At 40.0% G+C, this 23,958-nt stretch overlaps 1 protein-coding gene across 2 annotated transcripts in view; it reads left to right on the top strand.

Annotated features, from left to right (window-relative positions):
• TPR (translocated promoter region, nuclear basket protein) overlaps positions 1-23,958 on the top strand; it is a 72,875-nt gene that overhangs the window by 28,747 nt on the left and 20,170 nt on the right. For both annotated transcript variants that reach the window (XM_084637063.1, XM_084637062.1), the window contains exons 22-40: positions 1,283-1,449; positions 2,566-2,718; positions 3,396-3,512; positions 5,019-5,222; positions 5,326-5,510; positions 6,003-6,150; positions 6,942-7,079; positions 8,009-8,140; positions 9,691-9,821; positions 10,218-10,428; positions 11,085-11,231; positions 11,699-11,897; positions 12,553-12,758; positions 13,586-13,647; positions 17,883-18,091; positions 18,385-18,657; positions 19,648-19,796; positions 20,781-20,864; positions 22,957-23,157. In XM_084637063.1, coding sequence (XP_084493189.1) covers positions 1,283-1,449; positions 2,566-2,718; positions 3,396-3,512; positions 5,019-5,222; positions 5,326-5,510; positions 6,003-6,150; positions 6,942-7,079; positions 8,009-8,140; positions 9,691-9,821; positions 10,218-10,428; positions 11,085-11,231; positions 11,699-11,897; positions 12,553-12,758; positions 13,586-13,647; positions 17,883-18,091; positions 18,385-18,657; positions 19,648-19,796; positions 20,781-20,864; positions 22,957-23,157 — 3,116 coding nt within the window. The remainder of the gene's footprint in view (positions 1-1,282; positions 1,450-2,565; positions 2,719-3,395; positions 3,513-5,018; positions 5,223-5,325; positions 5,511-6,002; positions 6,151-6,941; positions 7,080-8,008; positions 8,141-9,690; positions 9,822-10,217; positions 10,429-11,084; positions 11,232-11,698; positions 11,898-12,552; positions 12,759-13,585; positions 13,648-17,882; positions 18,092-18,384; positions 18,658-19,647; positions 19,797-20,780; positions 20,865-22,956; positions 23,158-23,958) is intronic.

Raw genomic sequence — 23,958 nt, 5'->3', positions numbered from 1 at the left:
TTCCAGGCATTGTGCCCTGGTGAACAGGGTTACAGCACCACTCAAGTTTTGCCTGGCCACCTCTCCATGGCAGTAGGAGGGCAGTTGGGCCAAATTTGAGCAAATAGTACTTCAAATTTGGGTTACAACACCACTCACTCAGATTTGGCCTGGAGACCCCATCACGTCATGACAGAAAGGTTGCTGGGCCAAGCCTGAGCAGCACTGCCACCCCATGCATCAGGTCACAATGCAGGGAACTGGGCCCAGCCCTGTGGGGCAGGAGCCACCCTTGCAGGGTGAGGTATTGGGTGGGAGGACACAGTTGCTTTATTTTCTTTTATGTACGTTTTTCATTTTATTTCGTGGGACTTCATATTTACAGAAATCACAGGGCTCTAATTATAAGGCTAGTCTTACCAGACTACCCTCGTGTATTGTCTCATCTCACTTCTCCCTTGCAGCACTACAAAAATTAATAAGTACAGCCAGGGTAATATCTGGTGAAATTAAGTTGCTTCCTGTGAAAATCACAAAGCAATGTCACTGCTCATCTTATCTTCAGAAGGTATATCTTGGACATAATTTACATCTTAAAGACTAGTTTATAAATTTATGCATTTTGTGACAAAGTTCCTCATCTACCTTGGTGGGTCTTGCACTTATTGGCGGATTTGCTCGCCTTGGAGCTTCACGGCAGCCCTTAGTTTGGCCGTTTTCGTGAACCCACAGTCCAGGTCAGCTCCTCCTGTGTCTGACCAGGAGTTGGGAGGTTTGGGGGGAACCCGGGCCCACCCTCTACTCCGGGTTCCAGCCCAGGGCCCTGTGGAATGCAGCTGTCGATAGTGCCTCCTGGAACAGCTATGCAACAGCTACAACTCCCTGGGCTACTTCCCCATGGCTTCCTCCCAACACCTTCTTTATCCTCACCATAAGACCTTCCTCCTGGTGTCTGATAATGCTTGTCCTCCTCAGACCTCAAACAGTATGCATTCTCAGCTCCTAGCACCTCTTGCTCCCAGCTCCTTATATGCGTACCACAAACTGAAATGACCTCCTTTTTAAATCCAGGTGCCCTGATTAGCCTGCCTTAATTGATTCTAGCAGCTTCTTGATTGGCTGCAGGTGTTCTAATCAGCCTGTGTGTCTTAATTGTGTCCAGAAGGTTCCTGATTGCTCTGGAACCTTCCCTGGTACCTTACCCAGGGAAGAGGGACCTACTTAACCTGGGGCTAATATATCTGCCTTCTATTACTCTCCTGTAGCCATCCGGCCCGACCCTGTCACAATTTTTATCTCTTAGGACAGCCTAGTGCAAATGAGGATGTGGATGATCTTGTTAGTCGACTAAGACAAGCTGAGGAACAAGTTAATGACCTGAAGGAAAGATTGAAGACTACTACTAGTAATGTGGAACAGTACAGAGCTATGGTTCTTAGTTTAGAAGAATCCCTTAATAAAGAAAAACAGGTAAGTGTCAATATGTTTAGCCATTAACATTACTTGCTAAATATAACAGTGTACATCTTGGTCATATTTTTCACTGTATTAGTACTCTTACTTATGAGGAATTCTGTAGCCTGTGTTGTTTCATGGGATGTCACAATCAGAAGCAAGTATTTTGCACTGCCTGTTAGGGTCTTGTGAAATTATACCATTCCTTTTCAGCACTTACTGTAAATAGAGTTTCAAGCAAACTGCACATTCAGTCTTCCTGCATACTTTAATGCCCATATGTTAATTTAACTGAACTGTAAATTTGAGGGAAGGCTGACTCTTTGCCTGACTGTCTCCAAGTTCTCTACTAGCAAGTGGCCTCAGCCCTCACAAGACCTTTGGAAATGTAGGCATTGCATATGAATCAGATACAATTTATGTATACATTCTAAATAATCACTTTTTATCGTAACGGATTAAACTTTTCAAATATGTGAAAGAATGCTTTCTAGGCACACTTCAAGCATGAAGGCAAATAACCACATCCTATTTGTAAAAAACATCACTGCCTAAACTGCAAATGCAGCCCAATGTTATAAATCGTCTGTGTGTCTTTTAGATTCTTGATTTGTCAAAGCAGAGAATACCCAAATAGAACTTTGATTACCGGACAAAATTATTATTTTTACTAAAATTGTGGCATCCAACAGATCAAGTACATGTCGCTCTGTGTCCAGCATTCAGTACTCTTCCCCTCCAATAGTTACTGCAAACATTTCATTGAGGCATGAGTTTTATAAATTTTACAAACTTTAATATGTAATAAGATATTTCAGCTGATATATATCCAAACCTAGTTATCTGAAACTGTGCTCTTCAAAAGTGCCCCCAGTGGGATGTTGAAAATATCCTGAGTGATTCAAAAATACCATTAGCTATACTTTCCAATTTTCCCATGACATTTGGCTAACTGAGATTAAGATTCCATTTTTTTGGCTTAAAATGAATATTGCATGAATGTGAAACATAAAATGTGAATCTTTATAAGGAAAGTATGGAACACAAGCAGATCTCATGTACCCTGTAGTATGTGTGGATCTAAACTTTTACTGATAGCTTGACCTTTTTGATATTACTTTTTTTGTGAAGGTGACAGAGGAAGTTCGTGCAACTGTTGATGCACGTTTGAAGGATTCTTCTGAGTATCAAGCCCAGCTAGAAAAGAAACTGATGGAGGCAGAAAAGGAAAAGCAAGAACTTCAGGATGAGAAACGTAAAGCTATAGAGAACATGGAGCAACAGGTATAGACTGCTGAATGTTCACCTTCCTTGTGTCTACAAGAATATGTTTGCAGTTAGTCTTTAATTGTAGTTTTCATTTTAACTTCTATGCAGAAAAGGAAAGCAATGCAATCTCCAATGCTAATTTCACAAAAGGATTTACAGGAGTGTAACTGAATTAGAAGGATGCTATATTAAAATATATAAATACATATATTAAACTCTTATCCACTTAGTCCTTCACTGTTTGTCTTGTCTTATACTTTGATCAGTGCTTGAAGGAAATAGCATTGTCACACTAGCAAAACCAAGATGCGGTGTTTGTTTATGTATACCAAAATTAGGGCATCCAGACCCTTTAATTTTTCCATTTTATATTTGGGAAATGGCTGATTTTCTTCCTGTTGGAGTTGAAATTAACAAGACTGCTGTGCAACCAGCATCACTGATGTAAACTCAGCTGGGAAAGCACAGTTACCTATTTCTGAAAACGGAGCTCGGAATACCTGAATTCGCACAAAAATGGCTCTATTACGTTAATAAGCCAAAGTCTAAATTTCACCAGATTATAACCATTTAAAATTTCTCCTTTACCTCTAAATTATTCATATCTTATACCTCTTCTTGTTGCTTCTTCATGTTGTGTTATAGTACTTAATAAATTACATTGTCTGTTCAATTTTATTTCCTTTCTATAGCTATCTGAACTGAAAAAGAGCCTCTCTAATGTGCAATCTGAAGTCCAGGAAGCTCTTCAAAGAGCAAGCACAGCAATAAATAATGAACAGCAGGCCAGGCGTGACTGTCAGGAACAGGTAGGTTTTGGTTTTAGCTATAAATGGCCAGATGAAGGTTGATAGCTTTGTCTCTGTCTGGAGCCAAGGATGAGTTTAATTTTTAGTGCTGTTGGTCAGAGAAATTAGTGGAAATAGAAGGGTATTACAGGAGCAGTTCATCCATTCCTATGACAAGATTGTTTCCTAGACTGCATTTCCTGCTACTTCATTGCCTTGATGTAATCTAAATTTTAAATAACTAGAGTGTTTAATTAAATAGACTTTTGAATATAAAATTCTGCACTTGTATAAGGCCCCAGTGTGGACCTGCCGAGCGGGAGATGCGCCCCTCCCTCAGCCCTGCCCAGACCCTTTGGAGCTGCTGCGGCCAGGAAGAGGTGCCTCTCCCCCAGCCCTGAGCTGCTGCAGCAAGAGAGGTCTGGGGGAGTCCTCTCTCTCCACCGCAGCCCCGGGGCAGCCTGTACCCCAAACCCATCATCCCCGGCCCCACCCCAGAGCCCGCACCCAAACCCATCATCCCCGGCCCCACCCCAGAGCCCGCACCCCGACCCTCTGCCCCGGCCCTGAGCCCGCTCCCACACTCCGATCCCCTCAGCCACACTCCCACCACATGAATTTTGTTATGTGTACCAATGTGAAGGTGATGTGTCAAACATCACCTCCATATTGGTGCACATAACAAAATTCATTCAACACATGGACTTAACAAATTAGAGGGAACACTGACTGTGGGGTGTACTTAACTGATCTTAATGGATTCTTTCTTAACTCTCCAGAAGAAGGTGAAAACTAAAGTTCTCACCCATATATACTAGGGGAAAATTTCTTTCCAAACCCAATTTTGACAATTACTTAGAGTGCATGCTAGCAGTAATAACTGTAGCAAAACATTTTTGCCAATACTCTGAGAAGATAAGTTTGGTGTCAAGTAACTGCTGGTTTTTATAGTGAATCCTAGTCATGCTTATTTTTCTACATCTGAAAATTCTAATAACTCTTTCAGAAAACTCAATTGTGTAGTTAATCTAGACTGAGTGTTTAATTGCTGGGGGTTTTCATGTGTCAGATAATAAGATTGAATCAATCTTTTGCTGGTCCTTCCCCCCTGCCCCTTTTGTATTTACCTCTCTCCATAGTTGCAATCAGCAGAAGTGCTTGAAAAGCTCCTATCCCTCTCGATGCAGAATTTAAAGGAAGAGGGCTGGTGAAAGGGCTTATAAAAGGGGTTTTCATCCAGCTGGTTGTCAGTGTTAATATTTAGGGATATATTCAGATCTGCATATCTGTTTTCTCAGGCTTTTGAGAATCACATGGGTTATAAGGGATAGGGTCACTTTGAGGAGGTGGCTTAGATTTTATTTTTGGTGGCTTATTTTGTTTATCAGGATTGATCTGCAAGAGAAGACAAGTCTAATATTGGGAAATTTCCCTTTTTGTATTTATGTAACTTTTTAACAAGTATGGAAAGCTATGGAGGGTATGTGATATACTTGAAGAAATAACAAAGTACACTGTTTCTCACAGGCAAAGATCGCTTCAGAAGCTCAAAATAAGTATGAGCGGGAATTGATGCTTCATGCTGCTGATGTTGAGGCCTTGCAGGCTGCTAAAAATCAAGTTGTTAAGAATTCAGCAATAAGGCAGCAGTTAGAGGAAGCTACTCAGAAAGCTGAATCTGCACTTCTGGAGTGCAAAGCCTCATGGGAAGAGCGGGAGAGAATGTTAAAGGTAGGATTTTTCTGGCTTTTCTGAAGTGTATAGATATCTGTAGTGTTCAGACCTATGCAAATTAAAATTCATCATGACCAAACAGAAAAATATTCTGTTGTAGGATGAAACTTCAAAGCTTGGGTCTCGCTGTGAAGACTTAGAAAGACAAAACCGATTATTACATGAGCAACTGGAAAATCTAAGTGACAAGATGGTGACCTCTGTGAAGGAAGCCATGCCAAGTGCATTGAATGTTTCTCTTAATGAAGAAGGCAAATCACAAGAACAAATCTTAGAAATTCTCCGGTAAATTTAATCCTAAACTATTTTCCATAGTCATTGTGAGTAATTTCAGTTGCTGAACTGGTTAGTTCATCTTCATTTTCTTTTTTGGAAAACAGAATATTTCAAAATTAAAGTGGATTAATTTTTAAATGGTATTAGCTATGGTGACAGCCTTTCCCCTGCTTCAGTAGCAGCAGAGATAGGTGGAATTGCAGCTGCTGATTGGTCCCAGCTATCCTATGGAAAAGATGTAAGGCAGAGACTTGTCTGGAGGGCCTGGTACCTCCTGGTAAACGATGGTGCCAAGAACATTCCACAGAGTGACACCTTCCCAGAGTAGGATCAAGTTTTCTTGTTTCCTCTATTTATTGGTAGATATATGGATTTGCTTTTGGGTCTCTTCGGCCAACTGCCATTTTTATTTTCTTTTAGCAGCTGGCCTCATTCTGACATGGGTGTCTAGATTTAAATTTCCTTCTTACACTTAAGTTCAAATGTCCCCCTTTCTTGCAGATTTATACGCCGAGAGAAGGAGATTGCAGAAACTAGGTTTGAGGTGGCCCAGGTGGAGAGCTTGCGTTATCGTCAGAGGGTGGATCACCTGGAAAGGGAGCTCCAGGAGTTGCATGATAGTCTGAACGCAGAGAGAGAGAAGGTGCAGGTGTGTACATGAACTGTTGGTTACACTTTCAACAACTGGCTGAAATGTCTTCCTCCTTATTCATGTCTTTTCCTACTTCAACTGGGTACGTCTGTGCAGCTGGGAGTGTGTTTCTGAGCTTGGATAGACAGAAGTACTAGCTTAGCTCAATCTAGTTTGCTAAAAATAGCAGTGTAGCCAGGCAGTGGCTCAGACGACCAGTCAGAGACTGAAGCCAGCCAGATCCCCTGCGTATGTACTTAGGCAGCTAGCCTGAGCCACCATCTGTGCTACCCTCAGCTATGCTGCTATTTATAGCAGTATTTTTAGAGCTCTTTTTGAGCTAGCATGTGTCTGTCTACCTGAGCTGGGAAGCATGCCTGTCATCTGCATTGTAAACATAAGCTAAAAGCTAAGAAGTGTGCAAGAGTCCATTGTATTTGGAATGGGATTGATATTTGTCCAGTTGCACTATCTTTGCTCCTAGCCCAATGAACTTGCTCTCAAAAGCAGGATAGCAATTATGCTTTGAAAACTTGTTTTAACATGTATAGTTGTGCAGAACAGATATTTAGGAAGCAGTCAAAAGAAATGTTTGGAGAAGTGGTACAGAGAATCACATGGGGAAGTCTGCTATTTTCAGGGTTTTTAAACAATATATTAATTTCTTCATCTAACTCTTTAAAAAGTTTTTACACGACTTTATGTACAGTGATAGTTTTCTAAAGTCTAATACCAATGAACGTTGTTTGAATGTTTATGTCCAAAGAAAGCTAAACCAGTTATTTGGATGATTTTCTTTGACCTAACAGATAACAGCAAAAACAATTGCTCAGCATGAAGAACTAATGAAAAAGACAGAAACCATGAATGTATTGATAGAAACCAACAAGATGCTGAGAGAAGAGAAGGAGAGGCTAGAACAAGAACTACAACAAATGCAGGCAAAGGTTAGTGATGAGACTTACGCACAAAATTCTCAGACACTCAGTATTTGAAGGAGATCTTGAATGAATCAACATCTGGGTTTGTTAGACATATAACATATTGCTAATCGCAATAACTGTATGCTGTAAAACTTGATTATAAATAATGTGGGAGACAATCACACTACTGAGAGGATTTTCAATATAATTAAGATGTCAGAGGACAAGGCCCTGTTTACTATACAGAAAGTTGCAGGCAGCTTTAAATAAAGTAGAAAATCAATAGTGACTCTTGATTAACAATATGCCGTGGATCAGGACACTCGTTAAAATAAAAGAAAGATCAGGGGATGGGCTGAAGTGGTGGGCCACAATTTTATTAACTTAGCACTTCTGCCGAGTGTTATATGTGGCCTATCTCACAGACCAGGAATTTAATGGTGTCCAGTGTGATTTACAGGGCTCCCACTCCCATCATGTAAGCAATAACTCAGGGTTGACCCTCATCAGTCTATCCCTAGAACTCAGCTCACTTCTGAATCTTCTCGTCCTCTTCCCCCCCACCCCCATAAAGCAAGTAGAAGATATTAAGGGGGACCTCAAGTTGTTTTACGCCTCCTCTTTTACAAGCACAAGGTCCACCAGTGAAATCTTGTGTCATTTACTTCTGGGAGTGCTGCATCTTTCAGACTTTATCTGCACTGGCCAGTGGAGACACCCTTGAAAGGGGTTTAAATTGGCCTTTGTGCTCCACCATCCATCAGCTTTCCCACTTCTCCCCTGGCTGGCCAGTGGAGAACCCCAGGAGAAGGAGGGCCCTAGTCATGGCCTTCTCAGGCATGTGCTCTCCCATCTCTCCTTCTGGGCTGTACATCACTCTGCCAGTCTGACCAACATCCCCTCTGATCCCCCAGTGAGATGGGGGTATATTTTAACACCTGATGATTTTCCAGGTGCGTAAGCTAGAGGCAGACATCCTACCTTTACAAGAGTCTAATGCTGAGCTAAGTGAAAAAAGTGGAATGCTTCAGGCAGAAAAGAAGCTGTTGGAAGAGGATGTCAAACGTTGGAAAGCCCGGACCCAGGTTAGTGCGTCTTTTTACAGAGGATGTCCAAATGAAAAAACTCAAATGCTGGTAGATCAACCCCATCTCCTGAAAAGTGGTGGAAGACTGAAATGAATTTGATTTATGAAACATCACCAGTGAATATGTATTAAGGCGGCTTGAATTTGTTAGGGTAACATGAGTTTGCCTTGTCACTCTGCCTGGTATAGGACACAGCTAAGAGCGCCAATCTGAGGTCAGACTGCCAGAATACAGGGCATATACCCCAGGCTGGTGGTGTATTCTATCCTAAGACCTCATCAAGCCGGTAACAAATGTGTGCTTCCAAATTACCATACTAGTTATTATGGAACCACAGACAGTCTCCTTAAGGCCCTCTAGCCCTCATGCATCACCCAGACAAACTATTTATCTGCGATAAATGATTATTAAAACCAGAAATAACATACATTATATTCTTCCTGTTCCAAAGAACCCACCACTTACCCCCAGATCAAAATATACTTCAGGATCTCACCCAAAAAACATGCTTCAGCCAATCTTTAGTAACTAACTAAAGATTTATTCATAAAAAACGGAAAAGAAGAGTGATTAATTAATTAAGAGTGATTTAAAATGAATCCTATACGTTACAGTTGATATCAAAGTTTGTAGATCAGGATAATAGCAGTGATGTTAAATCGGCCAGTCTGTAATTAGTCTCTCTGGGTTGGGGGTCCTCAGTCCATTGTTTAAAGCTTTCCCTTTCTTATCGAAATTATAGTTCAGAGATGTGGAGCAAGAAAGAGACAAAGAAATAATGTCACAGTCTCCATTTATATTCTCAGTCCATGTGCGTGGAAAATTAGTCTCAAACATGGAGTCAGGGATCACATGTTCTACATGCCCTTGCCGATTCATGAGTCATCTATTGTCTACATGCTCTCTAAGGTGTAATTGGAAGGGGCCTACTGGAAGAGTTGATTCTCCTTAATGGTTCATCAACCATGGCTGACTGGTGTTGATGTAAATCTGTCTTGTGGGTGTTACCCAGGAATAAAACATGTTTAAGATACAAACACAGAGCAAAGATTCATAACTTCATATGCAATGATAATACACGCATATAAACAGGATAACATTGTTCAACAGATTACAACTTTTCAAATAAAAACAATGCGAGAAGTCCTTGTGACACCTTAGAGACTAACAAATTTATTTGGGCATAAGCTTTCGTGGGCTAAACCGCCATAGTCTCTAAGGTGCCATGAGGACTCCTCATTGTTCTTGCTGATTCAGACTAACACAGCTACCACTCTGAAACTTTTCCAGTGATACCTTTCAGGGGTATACTTTCTTTGAGATTTATCACAATTGTGCAACAGTGGTGATACATTAGTGGTTATACCTTAGTGTAAACATGGTCATCCTTTTTTATACAGTATCTCATGCCTAACTTAGAATGCAGTTCTAAACCACCATTGACAGAGCACAAAAGCAACAATCACCAACATGTATAGATTCTGTAGAATGAAATTTGTTTTCTTTTTGCAAGAATCAAGACTAATCAGATTATAAATATCTTTCAGCATTTACTGAGCCAACAGAAAGACTCTGATCTTGAAGAATATCGAAAACTCCTTTCAGAGAAGGAGGCGAATACCAAACGCATACAACAGATGAGTGAAGAAACAGGCAGGCTTAAAGCAGAAATAGCAAGGTACAGTATAAGGAAACTTTTGGAAAGTTCTGCATACTAAAAGTCAGTTTTACTATGTAATATTTAAAATAAGACGACATTTGGAAACAAAACTCCTAAATGCCCCTATATAAGTGTTAAGCCTTTGGTGTTTGTTCAGCAATTTAACGCCTTTTATTCAGTAGTTATAAAAAGTGAAGTGTTAATTTATTTGGAAACAGGACATTTAAAATAAGTAGCCAAATGACTCCAAATTTAACTTTTATAATTTGATTTAGTGTGGGTACTTTGCTTTGAATATATATTCACTCATGGTGAATTATGACATTACAAAAATATAGCAATATCAAAATGTACTGACTTTGTTTATCTCTTGGCAAGATCTCATGCATCTCTTCATCCAATTTTGGTGTTTAGATCTAACGCATCTCTGACTACAAGCCAGAATCTGGTCCAGACCCTCAGAGATGAACTAACTAAAATAAGAACTGAAAAGGACACTCTTCAGAAGGAGCTAGAGAATAAAGTGGCTGACATACAAGAAAAAGTCAAAACTATAACACAGGTCAAGAAAATTGGGCGACGATACAAGACTCAGTATGAAGAGCTGAAAGCGCAATATGACAAGGTAGATGTAAATTCTGATTATTTAAGAAATTGAATAGTGCAGTCTCAGCAGAGTCTTCATAGGTATTACTATTTATAATATCATTACTTCTGATACCAAAACTTGCCTATAAAATTCTGGCTTTAACTTTGAAATGTCCAAAGAATAATATGCTGTATGTGCAAAAACAACGAGGAGTCCAGTGGCATCTTGAAGACTAACAGATTTATTTGGGCATAAGCTTTCGTGGGTAAAAAACCCACGTCTTCAGATGCATGGAGTGAAAATTACAGATACAGTTATAAATATGTATTGGCACAAGCCTGTATTTGTAATTTTCACTCCATGCATATGAAGAAGTGGTTTTTTTACCCACGGAAGCTTATGCCCAAATAAATCCGTTAGTCTTTAAGCTGCCAGCAGACTCCTCGTTGCTTTGGGGTACAGACTAACACGGCTACTCCTCTGATGCTGTATGTTGTTTGAATGTGAAACTCAGCTCTTAAGGGAGCATCATAATTCCTTTTTGTATCCTGCTTAGACCATTTCTGATGATCAGTGCCCATCTGATGGTGTTGTGTATGGAAGTGATAACTTTCTACATCTGATGGCTCCTTTTTAAAAAACAAAACAAAAAACGTATAACCCGGACCTGACATCAATTTGCAATGTTTCAGGTGGTTTCTGAGACATCAACTCAGTCTTATGCTGAAGAACAAGAACAGCAAGCTTCGGTCCAGGAAATACAAGAACTGAAAGAGTCTCTCAGCCAGGCTGAGGTAAAGACAAAAGCCCTGGAGAATCAGATTGAAAATTTACAGAAGGTAAGAAGACAGCAATATTGTTAGTTTCTACATATGTTTTGAAAGCACTTCACAGGGTACAATGAAGATTTGTTCGTAAAGTATGTGTTCTGTCTCTATCTCTGTTGGAGGAGCTGGAGTACTATACCACTGAGAACTTTTACTACACCGGACCCTTACTAGAACACGGGGTTCGGGATCCATGCGCGGTACCGCATTAACCGGGGACCGCATTATAGCAGGGGCCGCATTACCATGGATCCCAATTTAAATATTTAAATTTTGGGATCCATTGCAATGACCGCGCTATATGCAAATCTGCGCTATAGCAATGAGCGCTCTAGCGAGGGTCCGCTGTATCTTAACTAAAGTGACTAGTTAGTTATCTCAGTTAATTGGGCTGTGTTTTGTGTCTGACGCACTCACCACCTAGTTTTAAGGTAGCTTATTATAGCTGGTAGCTAAATTATCTTTTTTTTTTCCTGCAGACTATAGCAGAGAAAGAAAGTGAAGCCAGAAGTCTTCAGGAACAGATATCTCAGCTACAGTCAGAACTTTCTCGTCTTCATCAAGATTTGCAAGAGAGAACTACACAAGAAGAACAGCTCAGGCAACAGATAACTGAGAAGGAGGAAAAGACTAGGAAGACCCTGCTGGCTGCCAAGCAGAAAATTGCACAGTTAGCTGGTGAGCTACTCTACTCTGCCTTAAGGGATTTCCATTTTTTTCATTGGTTTTATGGAAAAGCTTCCTGGGCTGAAACCCTGGAGAAAATGTGAACTTCTTGGGTAAACTTTAGTGAGAAATTAATTATGATGTAAACCATAAGTTTCTAAAATTAAACTTTGAATGTAGCTGTTCCTTGGGCAGGTTTTTCAGCTATATACCGTTAGTTATATAGTGTTGGAAGCTGTAAAAATGTTTGACTTGGTATCAATTAAAATGGCCAATAACTAATCTGAGAGTTACTTTAGATGAGTCAGAGGATATTGTCCCTGCTTAGCACCCAGGTATTTATCCCACACAACTTACCAGTACAAAGGACATTCCTTTCTTTCAGCAAGTTCAGTGTTAATCAGGAAGAAATGAAACTACTGCTTTCTGATGGTTGGAGAAAACATACAGTCCTTCGATATTTCAAATTTACAATTGCTAGCCTTATTTTCAAAAAATCACACAAGTTATCACTAAGAAATAGTTTTATCACTTACAAAGTGTTAGTACACATAGGTCTCTGCTTAAAGTACTTCATCAAATTATAAAAGCAAACAGATTTTCCGTGCACAAAGACTTGGTAGGCAGTTTTACAGTGAAGAGACTGAATGCTTTGTTACTTGGTTAGGTACAAAAGAACAGCTGACAAAAGAAAATGACGAGTGGAAACAAAAGAGCAGTGCATTAGAAGAGCAAAAGACTGAGTTGGAGGTGCGGATGAGTGCACTCAAATCACAGTATGAAGGTCGCATTTGCCGCTTGGAGAGAGAGCTAAGAGAGCAACAAGAGAGGCACCATGAACAGCGAGATGAGCCTCCAGAGTCTACTAATAAGGTAAGGTACAAGATATGTGAAGCTTTTGTTAGCTTTACCATTTGTAGTGAAACGGAATAGTCTGTGTCTAACAATGTGTGGGCTTTGAGTTCACAGTAACGGAGCAGTTGTGAATTAGAATAGTTCCTGTGTGGTGCCCCTTCCCTTATACCATATCTCTGATAGCAGGTGGAAATTCAACAGACACAACTTCTTCCCAGGGGGTTTCCAACCTTTTTAATCCCCAGAATAATGCAGCTGGAAACCCGAAACAGTACATACCACCTCCAGTTTCCCAAAGCAAGTTGGTCTTGGAAGGAAGAGAAACAGCTGTTCAGAGCATTAGAAGTTAATAACAAAAAATCGTTCTGGTTGGGTTCAAACTTTCCACTGCTAACAAAAGTATATAATTGTTTTACTGACTAGGTTTCACCACAGGAGTAGTTCAAACATTGCTCCTCTTGTTGGCTCTGTCAGCAGTCTTATTTGCATATACAATATGACAGGACTATCGTGCTAAAACTTTGAGCTTGCATCCTGGTCCTACAGTAAATATAGTTCTTTCCAATAGAACAGAATTAATCAGTACTCTTTTTGGCTGTCTAAAAAAATTGCATTATCAAGGGTATCCCAGAAAATACTTGACTTCCTTGAGCAAGCTCAGAATATTTGAGAGTAAGCATGGAACTGGTATACTGCCAAATCCATAGTTGAAACAATTGTAATTAAAGAGATCTGTCTACTGAAGTAGTAACCAAAATTGCATTTTTGGATTGTTTTATAGAGCCTGCTGGCTTAATATTTAGCTATGGAAGCATATAATTTACAAAAACACTTACATCTAATAGGTTGCGGAACAGCAGAGGCAGATCACACTCAAATCTACTCCAGCATCAGGTGAAAGAGGAATGTAAGTTGTGGGTTCTTTTTTGTCTAGTCGTTATGTCTATATTTTTTGTTTTGAACTGTAGGAATGAATTAAAGGCTTTTGCATTTAAGAATTTTTTAACAGCTTTTGGAAGCTACTGACTGCTAAATGGTAACACTGAGCTATGGACTAACCGAATCTAACCAGTTAAGTCATTTACTGCTAAACTGTCATAATTAGGTACACCGTGAACTTGAAATCTAGTCTATTTGAAAAATTATAAGCAGTTTCAGGTACTACACCAGCCTGTGAAGATGTATAATCTTTATGGCCTATAATCTGACATTTCTGTTCTTGGAACAGTTCTGATCCCAGGTGTTCTTGTAACAATGCTACACATCTTTGATTTTTAAAATTCTGGTATCCCTTTGAAATGAAGTTCTGATCTTGAGAAGTGACTGTAAAAATCACTGGCATCATTCTTATTCAGCAGATATTCTCCTTCTGTATTGAGCCATATCAGTTGACTTCAGTGACAAATAGAAGACTGTGTCCACACTGCGCTGTCAGTGCTAAAACTTTAGTCATGCAGGGGTGTGAAAAAACACCCTTGAGAGACAAAAGTTTTAGCACTGAAAAGCGCCAGTACAGACAGCGATTTATCGCCAGGAGCTACACAAATTTCCAGTTAATCACATCTATCAAGGATATGGGGTTGTGCACAGGGCATAATTTGCCCTGCAGAATAATCTCTTCTAGCGGTGATATGCAAGAATGATAATTGTGAACAAAACTTCGAAGGTAGCTGTTGATTATGGAATCATAAGTATGTAGGGCTGGAAAAGACCTCGAGAGGTCAAGTCCAGCCCCCTGCACTAAGGCAGGACCAGGTTAACCTTGACTATCCCTGACAAGTGTTTGTCCAGCCTGATTTTGAAAACATCCAGTGATGGGGATTTACAACTTCACTTGGAAACCCCTTCCTAATTTAACTACCCTTGTAGTTTTTCCTAATATCTAACCTAAATCTCCCTTTCTGCAGATTAAGCCCATTATATCTTGTCTCACCTTCAGTGGACATGGGGAACTAATCACCATCCTCTTTATAACAGCCGTTAACATATTTTGAAGACTGTTTATCAGGTGTTCTCTCTCCTTTCCCCCAGTTGTCTTTTCTCTAGACGTAAACATACCCAGTTTTTTTAAACCTTTCCTCATAGGTCAGAATGTCTAAACATTTTATCATTATTGTTAGAACATAAGAATGGCCATACTGGGTCAGACCAAAGGGCCATCTAGTCCCGTATGCTGTTTTCCGACAGTGGCCAATACCGGGTGCCCCAGAAGAAATGAACAGAACTGGTAATCATCAAGTGGTCTACCCCCTGTTGCCCATTCCCAGCTTCTGGCAAACAGAGGCTAGAGACACCATCCCTGCCCATGCTGGCTAATAGCCATTGATGGACTTATCCTCAATGAACTTATCTAGTTCTTTTTTTTAACCTTGTTATAGTCTTGGACTTCACAACATCCTCTTGCAAAGAGTTCCACAGCTTGACTGTGTGTTGTGTGAAGAAATACTTCCTTTTGTTTGTTTTAAACCTGCTTCTTGTTAATTTCGTTTGGTGACCCCTAGTTCTTGTGTTATGAGAAGGAGTAAATAACACTTCCTTATTTACTTTCTCCCCACCAGTCTTGATTTTATAGACCTCTATCACGTCCCCCCTCAGTCGTCTCTTTTCCAAGATGAAAAGTCTGAATCTTAATCTCTCCTGATATGGAAGCTGTTCCATGCTCCTAATCATTTGTATTGCCCTTTTCTGAACCTTTTCCAATTCCAGTACATCTTTTTTGAGATGGGGCAACCACATCTGCATGCAGTATTCAAGATGTGGGCGTACCATGGATTTATATAGAGGCAATATGACATTTTGTTGTCTCATCTATCCCTTTCTTAATGATTACCAACATGCTCTTAGCTTTTTTTGACTGCTGCTACACGCTAAGTGGATGTTTTCAGAGAACTATCCACAATGATACCAAGATCTCTCTTGAGTGGTATCTGCTAATTTAGACCCCATCATTTAATATGTATAGTTGGGATTATGTTTTCCAATGTGATTTGTTTGCATTTATAAACAATGAATTTCATCTGCCATTTTGTTGCCCCGTCACCCAATTGTTGCTCTCCTCTGATCTCTCCAATTTATTCACATCTTTCCTAAAGTGTGGCACTCAGAACTGGACACTACTCTAGCTCAGTGCCGAGTAGAGCAGCACAATTACTTACCATGTCTTACATACGACATTCCTGTTAATACACCCCAGAATGATATAAGCCTTTTTTGCAACTGCAGCCATTGTTGATTTTTTCAATCAGTGATCCACTATAATTCCCAGTTACTTTTCATCAGAACTACTGCTAGTTATTTGCCATTTTATATTTGTCATTTGATTTTTTTCCTTCCTAAGTGTGGTACTTTGCACTTTTCTTTATTGAATTTCATCTTGTTGATTCCAGTGCAATTCTCTAATTTTTCAAGGTTGGTTTTGAATTCTAATCCTGTTCCCCCAAGTGCTTGCAACCCCTCCCAGCTTGTTAAAAGAAAAGGAGTACTTGTGGCACCTTAGAGACTAACAAATTTATTTGAGCATAAGCTTTCGTGAGCTACAGCTCACTTCATCATGCATCCGATGAAGTGAGCTGTAGCTCACGAAAGCTTATGCTCAAATAAATTTGTTAGTCTCTAAGGTGCCACAAGTACTCCTTTTCTTTTTGTGAATACAGACTAACACAGCTGCTACTCTGATCCCAGCTTGTTGTCATCCTCAGTAATAAAAATATTGAATAGTACTAGACTCAGGGCTGCAGGATCCCTGGAGATATGCCCTCCCAGCTTGAGTATAGTCTTTCAACCAGTTATGCTCTCACCTTATAGCAATTTCATATAGACTACATTTCTTGAGTTTGCTTATGAGAATGTTGTGGTAACTGTGTCAAAAGCCTTATTAAAATTAAGATGCATCAGATACAGGTTCCCCTGATTCACTAAACCAGTAATCCTGTGAAAGAAGGAAATTAGGTTGATTTGGCATGATTTGTTCTTGACAAATTCATGCTGTCTGTTCCTTATAACCCTCATATCCCCTAAGTGCTTACGAATTGTTTAATAATTTGTCCCAGGTACTGAAGTTAGTCTGTCTGGTCTATAATTCCCCGGGTCCTCTTTGTTCCCTTTTTTAACAATAAGTACTCTGCTTGCCTTTCTCCAGTCCTTTGGGACCTCACCCATCCTCCTTGAGTTCTGAGATAATAATTGCTAACTGTATCAAGATGGCTTCAGCTAGTTACTTAAGCTCTTTAGGATGAATTTCTTCTGGCCCTGTTGAATTTAATACATCTAACTTATACAAATATTCTTTAACCTGATCTTTCCGTATTTTGGCTTGCATTCTTCCCTTCTCGTTGATAATATTACTTGTGTTGAGTATCTGATTACTACTCTTCTTTTTAGTGAAGACTGAAGCAGAATAGGCATTAAACACCTTAGCCTTCCAAATGTCATCTCTTTTATTTGGTCTCCTTCCCCACTGTTCTGTTCTTTCATCTTTCTCTTGCTCTAAATGTATATGAAGAGCTGCCTCTTATTACCTTTTATGTCCCTTACTAGTTGTCATTTATTTTGTGCTTTAACCTTTCTGAATTTGTTCGTACTTGCTTGTGCTATTCTTTTGTACTCCTGAGCAATTTGTCCATGTTTTCACTTTTTGTAGGATTCATTTTTGATTTTTCAGATCATTAAAAAGCTCCTAATGGGGAAACATTGGCCTCTTACTATACATCCTATCTTCCTTTGAATCAGGATAGTTTGCCATTCTGCCTTTAATGTTGTGTCCTCCAGAAGTTGCCAACTCTCCTACATCCCTTAGATTTTCTTCCATTGGGACCCTGTCTTCCAGTTCTCTGTATTTGTTAGTCTTCTTTTTGAAGTCCACCCCCTTATTCTGCTGCTCTCTCTCCTTCCTTTCCGTAGAATCGTGAAATATATCATTTTATGATCACTTTCACCCATGTGGGCATCCCACCAAGTCTCTGTGATGCCAATTAAATAATAATTTAGCTTAGATACTAGTACTATGCCATGATCTGTTTTAAATGTTGTTGTGAAACTTTTCTAAATCAACATTTGATATTGTGTTAGAAAACTGAATTTGATACACTTGTAAGTCTGACCCCAACTTTGTTAGCACAAATAAAACCAGTGTCCTATTTCCAGTGCTAGCACTTCTGATCCACCAACAGCAAACATTAAGCCAACGCCTGTTGTGTCAACTCCAAGTAAAGTGACTGCTACTGCCATACCTGGGAGTAAATCTACTCCAAGAGCAAGTATCCGTCCAATGGTTACTCCTGCTACAGTTACAAATCCAACCACTACTCCAACAGCCACAGTTATGCCTACAACACAGGTGGAAACCCAAGAAGGTAAGTGTTCTAAATAAAGGACAACTATCTAAATTAAACTAACCTTAAAAGGACACCTCTACTTGAAATCTAGTCAATTTCAGAGTTAAATATAATGTCTGGTATTCTACCTGACCTTGAATCCCCTTGCTAGTTTGTTGTGCTTTTACAGTTTTTACAGCTTTAAATCAGTTAACAGGTCATACATGAGAAACATTAAATCTCACTATCCACTGCTTTCTCAAGTGAAAAGTAATGTGAACTGTACTAGATAATGATAAGCCAATTAAAATGTGCTACCATTTGCTTTCCAGCTATGCAGTCAGAAGGACCAGTCGAGCATGTTCCAGTCTTTGGAAGCACAAGTGGATCTGTACGCTCCACCAGTCCTAATGTCCAGACATCTCTCTCTCAACCCATCTTAACTGTTCAGCAACAGACTCAAGCTACAGCTTTTGTGCAGCCCACTCAGCAAAGTCATCCTCAGATCGAGCCAGCGACTCAAGAGCCACCCCCGACCGTTGTGGAGGTCGTACAGAGCTCACAAATAGAAAGGCCCTCCACTTCCACCGCAGTGTTTGGTACAGGTTGGTTTCATTCTCTAAATAAACATAAAGGGCCTAATCTCATGGTGTGTCCAAACCATTACAGATCCTCATTGAATCAGGCCATAATGCATATAATAGCAGCTGAAGGCTTTGTGTGCAAATTGTGGGGTAGGCTTTCAAAAAGACTGAGGTCTGGCCTACCTTCTTGCACCTGCCAAAGTATACCGTTCAAAAACTGTGACTTAGTACACTTCTAAAAGGTATCCTAGATGAAACAAGAAGTGAATGTTCAAATGTCTATTCAAACTAGTGCTGGATGTTAAATTTTGTTCGCTACAGAAAAAAGCAGGATCTCCCCTCATGCGCGCCTCTATTTCCTCGATCTTGCTTTGGTATGAGGATTCAGAGTTTAATATAAAGGTTTGGCTCGAAACTTTATAAATGACTACTGTAGGAAAGCAAACTAAATCAACTGAACTGAACACATATTCTGTGATTGTACGTGTACTTGCTTCAAACCCGTTTAGGCCTTAGATGGCAATTTTTAAAAAAATTAGATCTTACTGTTACACTGAGCACCTATCGTTATAGATGCTCCTGTTATTTGCAAAATTTATCCCCAAAAGTACCCCTTGTGGCTATTTTTAATTGCCTTTGCTGGTGTCTACGGAAATGTTAGCAACCATGTTCTGTCAGGAACAAAACTCCTGAAAAACGAACAAAAGAGCTGAAGCAAATAGAATGAGTTCAGTTGTGCCCTTAAGCTTAGATCTGGGTTCTGATGGACTTTGAATAGGGGCCAGTTTCACAGAGGGGAGCCTGCAGCTCAGAAAGCTCTGCTGCCAGTCCCAGTGTGTGCAACCCCAGGAGCAAACCGCAAGACACTCCTATCCAAGTGCTAGGGTTGAGTATAGAGCAAGAGGCAGTCTCTCAGAGAGGAAGCTGAAATTATCTGGGTTTCTGCCAGTTTACTAAACCCTCTTTGTGTGCCATAATGCTCTTGAAAATAACACTGAGGACTCTTTCAAGTTTCAGCTACCCCAAGTTCTTCCTTGCCCAAGCGTCCACGAGAGGAGGAAGAGGATAGCACAGTAGAAAACTCGGAACAAATTTCAGAGGAAACAGTGGATATACCTCTTCCAAAGAAACTGAGAAGCATACAGAGAGTTGGACCTGAGGTTTGTAAGAATGGCAATACTTCCAGTGAATTATGTTGCCCCGTCCAGGATTTGAGATTGGAATAAGCTTTTGATGAGGAAACTGAAACAGGATCCTGTTGCAAAAGCTTTTAAAATTCTGTTGCTGGCAAAGTCGGTCACCTTTTGTGAAAATGGTGATTGACAAACTCGTTACCAGTGGTTCTCAACCAGGGGTCCGAGGTCCCCTTGGGGTGGGGGTGGGGGGTGGCCGTGAGCAGGTGTTGGAGGGGTCCACTAAGCAGGGCTGGCACGACACTTGCTGGGGCCCAAGGCAGAAAGCCAAAGCTCCACCTCATTGGGCTGAGCTTGAAGCTCCAGCTTCATGGGGGCCCCAGGCAATTGCCCTGCTTGCTACTCCCTAACGCTGTTTTTGTGGTGCAGGTGGGCCATGGAGTTTTTACAGCATGTTGAGGGGGGCCTCGGAAAGAAAAAGGTAGCAAACCCTTGCTCTATACCATTAGAATAGCCTACATCTTGAACTTCCAACTAAAGCAAAAGTTATAGCGTTTAATGGTAGGGGCTTTGTGTTAAATAGTAGAATTTTTATTAGTTTAAGGGGAACACTGTTAACTTGAAATCCATGCAGTCGAGCTTAGCAGTATTTTGAATAGGCCTGAAAGGAGTGAGGTGGGTGTCAGGAAGGCAGGAGATGCAGAAATTGAAAATGAGCAATAAGCCCCTGGGCAAGAGTTTTAGCAGTGTGGATAGAAAGAGGGCCAGGTCTTTGAGTTATGGAGAAAGAAGCAGCAATATTTGGACATGGTCTGAATATTCAGATGTAGCGAGAAAACAGAGTTTCATATGACACCTATGAGGAGATGTCAGAAAAGCAGAAATATGAGGTTGGATGGAGAGAGGCTAGTCAGCAGTCTCAAGGTAGGTATTGGGCATTGGTGTAGAAATGGTAGTTAAAATTGTCTGTCTGACTGGCTCTCTTATTATGAAAAATATATGGTTTTTCAGGAGGAAGTCACGGCAGAAGAAAGCACTGATGGTGAGGTAGAAACTCAGATTTACAATCAAGATTCTCAAGACTCCATTGGAGAAGTAAGCAAAAAAAAATTAATTTTAATTGTAGCATGAACAGCCCTTCCGTGCAAATACCACTTTGGTATTTTAACAATTGCTGCAGTTAACATTGTATATCAATCTAGTCATTATTAGAAAAGCATTTGTTGATGGTAACATCTTTGTGAAATGTCAGTCATAATTTAGAGATTTGTAATGGAAATCAGTTTGTAAAGATTATAACAATTTTTAGGGCTAGAAGTTTCATTCAGTGTATATTTAATTTTGATTGTGATTTTCACATACCTCCATAGATAGTACTTCACATTTTCAAAGAAATATATAAACATTAAGTACTACCACTGAATTATGTAGTAATTTTACTTACGGGGGAAACTGAGACATAGGGATTAAAGGAGTCAACATCAGAGCCAGGATTGGAGTTTGAGAGTTGTAAATTCTTAAATTTCTTGTTTTGTTCCCACAGACTACACTTCTGTGGGAACAAAGAAAGAAATTTAAGAATTTATGGCTTTATGTTGCAGAAAGATTCTGTTACAAATCGTTGAGCAGGTTTCAATCAGCAAGGAACTGGGATGGATCATAAGAGTGAAACAATGTCAGTAGTTCTGTTCAGTACCTTAGACTTTCCTTTGTATTTATTTAGGGCCAGATTTTTGGCTCTCCTGAAATAAGTAATTGAAATGTGAAGACAAAAAATTAGAATTAAATTTCTCTTCCTACCGCAAAGAAGTAATTCCATAACTCATACCTGCATCTGTCCTGATCGGACCTTACATTCTGGTAGGGAGTGGATTTTCTCTAACCAGTGGAGAATACTGTGTCCCTAAAATCAGGGTTTTTTTTCTGTAACTTTACACATACAAAAGATGCTCAGAGGTTGACTCTCATTTAACCCCCAGATATCTCTACCTCCAAACATCTTTGAATGACCTATTCTAGAACTCAAACATGATTACTGCAGTCCAGTTAATTCTATTGCTGAGCAATCAAATACAAAGGAACCAAGTCACTTAGTATGCAGAAATATCTAGAACTAGTTCTTGCACTTAACAGTCATGGGTGCTGAAATGTGAAAAAAATATTCTCAATCCAAAAAAAAAAAGTGATTTCCAGTATCTGAAAACAGATGACTATTATCTGAACATCTTTATCCAGATTTAACAGTTCTTGTTCAAATTCTTTGAGGATTTTAATGAGCTGCAGTTTTTGCTGAATCAAACTAGAATGATGTACAACCTTTTTAATAACTTTTTGTAGCTAGCTAGCCAAGTGATGGACCTAAAGGGTTTCATTCAGTCTGGAGTAGCAGCAGAGAAGCCTAGAGATCTCTCTTCCATATCAATGGAAAACTAACTTTGCCCAAGGTCCCGGCTACATTTAATCTTTTTTAGATGGGTGTGAAACTGGTTAGTGGCATGGTCAAATCCAGCCATAGTTTGTGTCCGCACACAACTTGATTAATACTCTGTTAATATCTGTGACAACTAATGTTTTTCCATTTCCAGCAACAGATTCTGCTTCTGCTCTGATTGTCATCTCACCACCAGTTGGGCATACTACTCTTTTGCATGTTGATGGGCTCCTCTAACAGAGCTGTTGTAACTGATCTGGCCAGTTCTCCTTTCTCACAGCTGTATGTGTATTAGGGTACACCAGCGTACATTACACACATGCTTCCAGCAAGGCTATATTTACATATTCTCTGGGCACTTCTCCTTGTTCAAGCACTATGCCCAGACTGTCCCAGAACGCATCAATACAAACACAGTTACCATCTTTGGTAGCTGTGAATTCATGTAATTGCATGGTTTGTGGACCCAACAAAAAGCAGCTGAGTGGACACAACAAAAATGTGATTGTTGCAACCAGTTAAGATGAGCATCACAAACAGATTACAACAACACAGATGTAGTGTAGAGTGGACCCAAATCTGATCTAGGTACTGAACCGCGAGTGGTGACATAGCTGCTTTTAGCAGCACTTGTGGAGGGATTTAAAAGTTAAACAGAATTGCAAATTGACTTAATATCTCCTGTGGCAAACATTTTTAAAAACACACACATGAAGTATCACTTTTATTTTAGTAACTTTCCTTTACCTTTTAAAGGGGGTTACCCAGGGAGAGTACGCTCCCATGGAAGATAGTGAAGAAACCTCTCAGTCCCTCCCAATAGATCTTGGACCTCTTCAGTCCGATCAACAGAATACCTCGTCATCCCAGGATGGTCAGTCCAAGAGAGATGATGTCATTGTGATTGACAGCGATGACGAAGAGGATGATGATGAGGAAAATGAAGGCGAGCAAGAAGTATGTCTGGCTTATTTGTAGTTTTTGATCATCAATATCTTTGTGCAAATAAACAGCTCGTCCTGCGGGTGGCTACCAAAAAGCAATTAAAATGGTTTCTTATTTTTTTTAAAGACGAACTCATGATTTACAAATGTCTGCTGTTTAACAGTAAATATAGAAAAGCATATGCACTCTTAGAAGCTCTGTGCATCCATTTACCTGGCTATGAGCGGAAGTAAAACAACACATTTTTTTCATTGATGCAGGAAGAACTAAGCACATAATTCCTGTTAATAGGAATTCTGCAGTTATTCATACAGCTGGACATTTAAATTTATTTACTCAACTTAGCTTGAGTTTTGAACTGTTGCGAAGTTGACTGAAGCACTCATTTATATAATGAAATGCCTCTGCTAGCCAGGCTGTGGAGAGGTTTTCAGCACAGAAATAATTCTGAAATAACTTTTTAAAAAAAAATTCATTTCCTTAAGTAAAATCCTCAGTATTTCTTGCTTCACAAAAAAATAAATAAATAAACCAATCCCACAGAATATATCACACTGACATTACCAAATACCTTGAGTTTTTCTGCTATTAATGTAACTTATTTATACAGATAAAACCTCTCTAGTCCGGCACCCTCAGGACCTGCCTGGTGCCGAATCACAGGAGGTCAATGCAGAGTGCCAGTGGGTATCCATAGGCGTGGGAAGTAGGGGTATGGGGAGTGCTGCAGTACTCCCAGGCTTTGCGCCCAGCATGGCCCCCCCCATCCGGGGATTCCGCTGTCACCCGGGGTCCCAGCCACTAGCCCTTCCG

This window comes from Lepidochelys olivacea, assembly GCF_965140295.1.
Source record: "Lepidochelys olivacea isolate rLepOli2 genome assembly, chromosome: 8".
Classification (NCBI taxonomy): Eukaryota; Metazoa; Chordata; order Testudines; family Cheloniidae; genus Lepidochelys; species Lepidochelys olivacea.
Note: the sequence above shows the minus strand (reverse complement) of the source record. Positions and strands in the feature narration are given on the sequence as shown.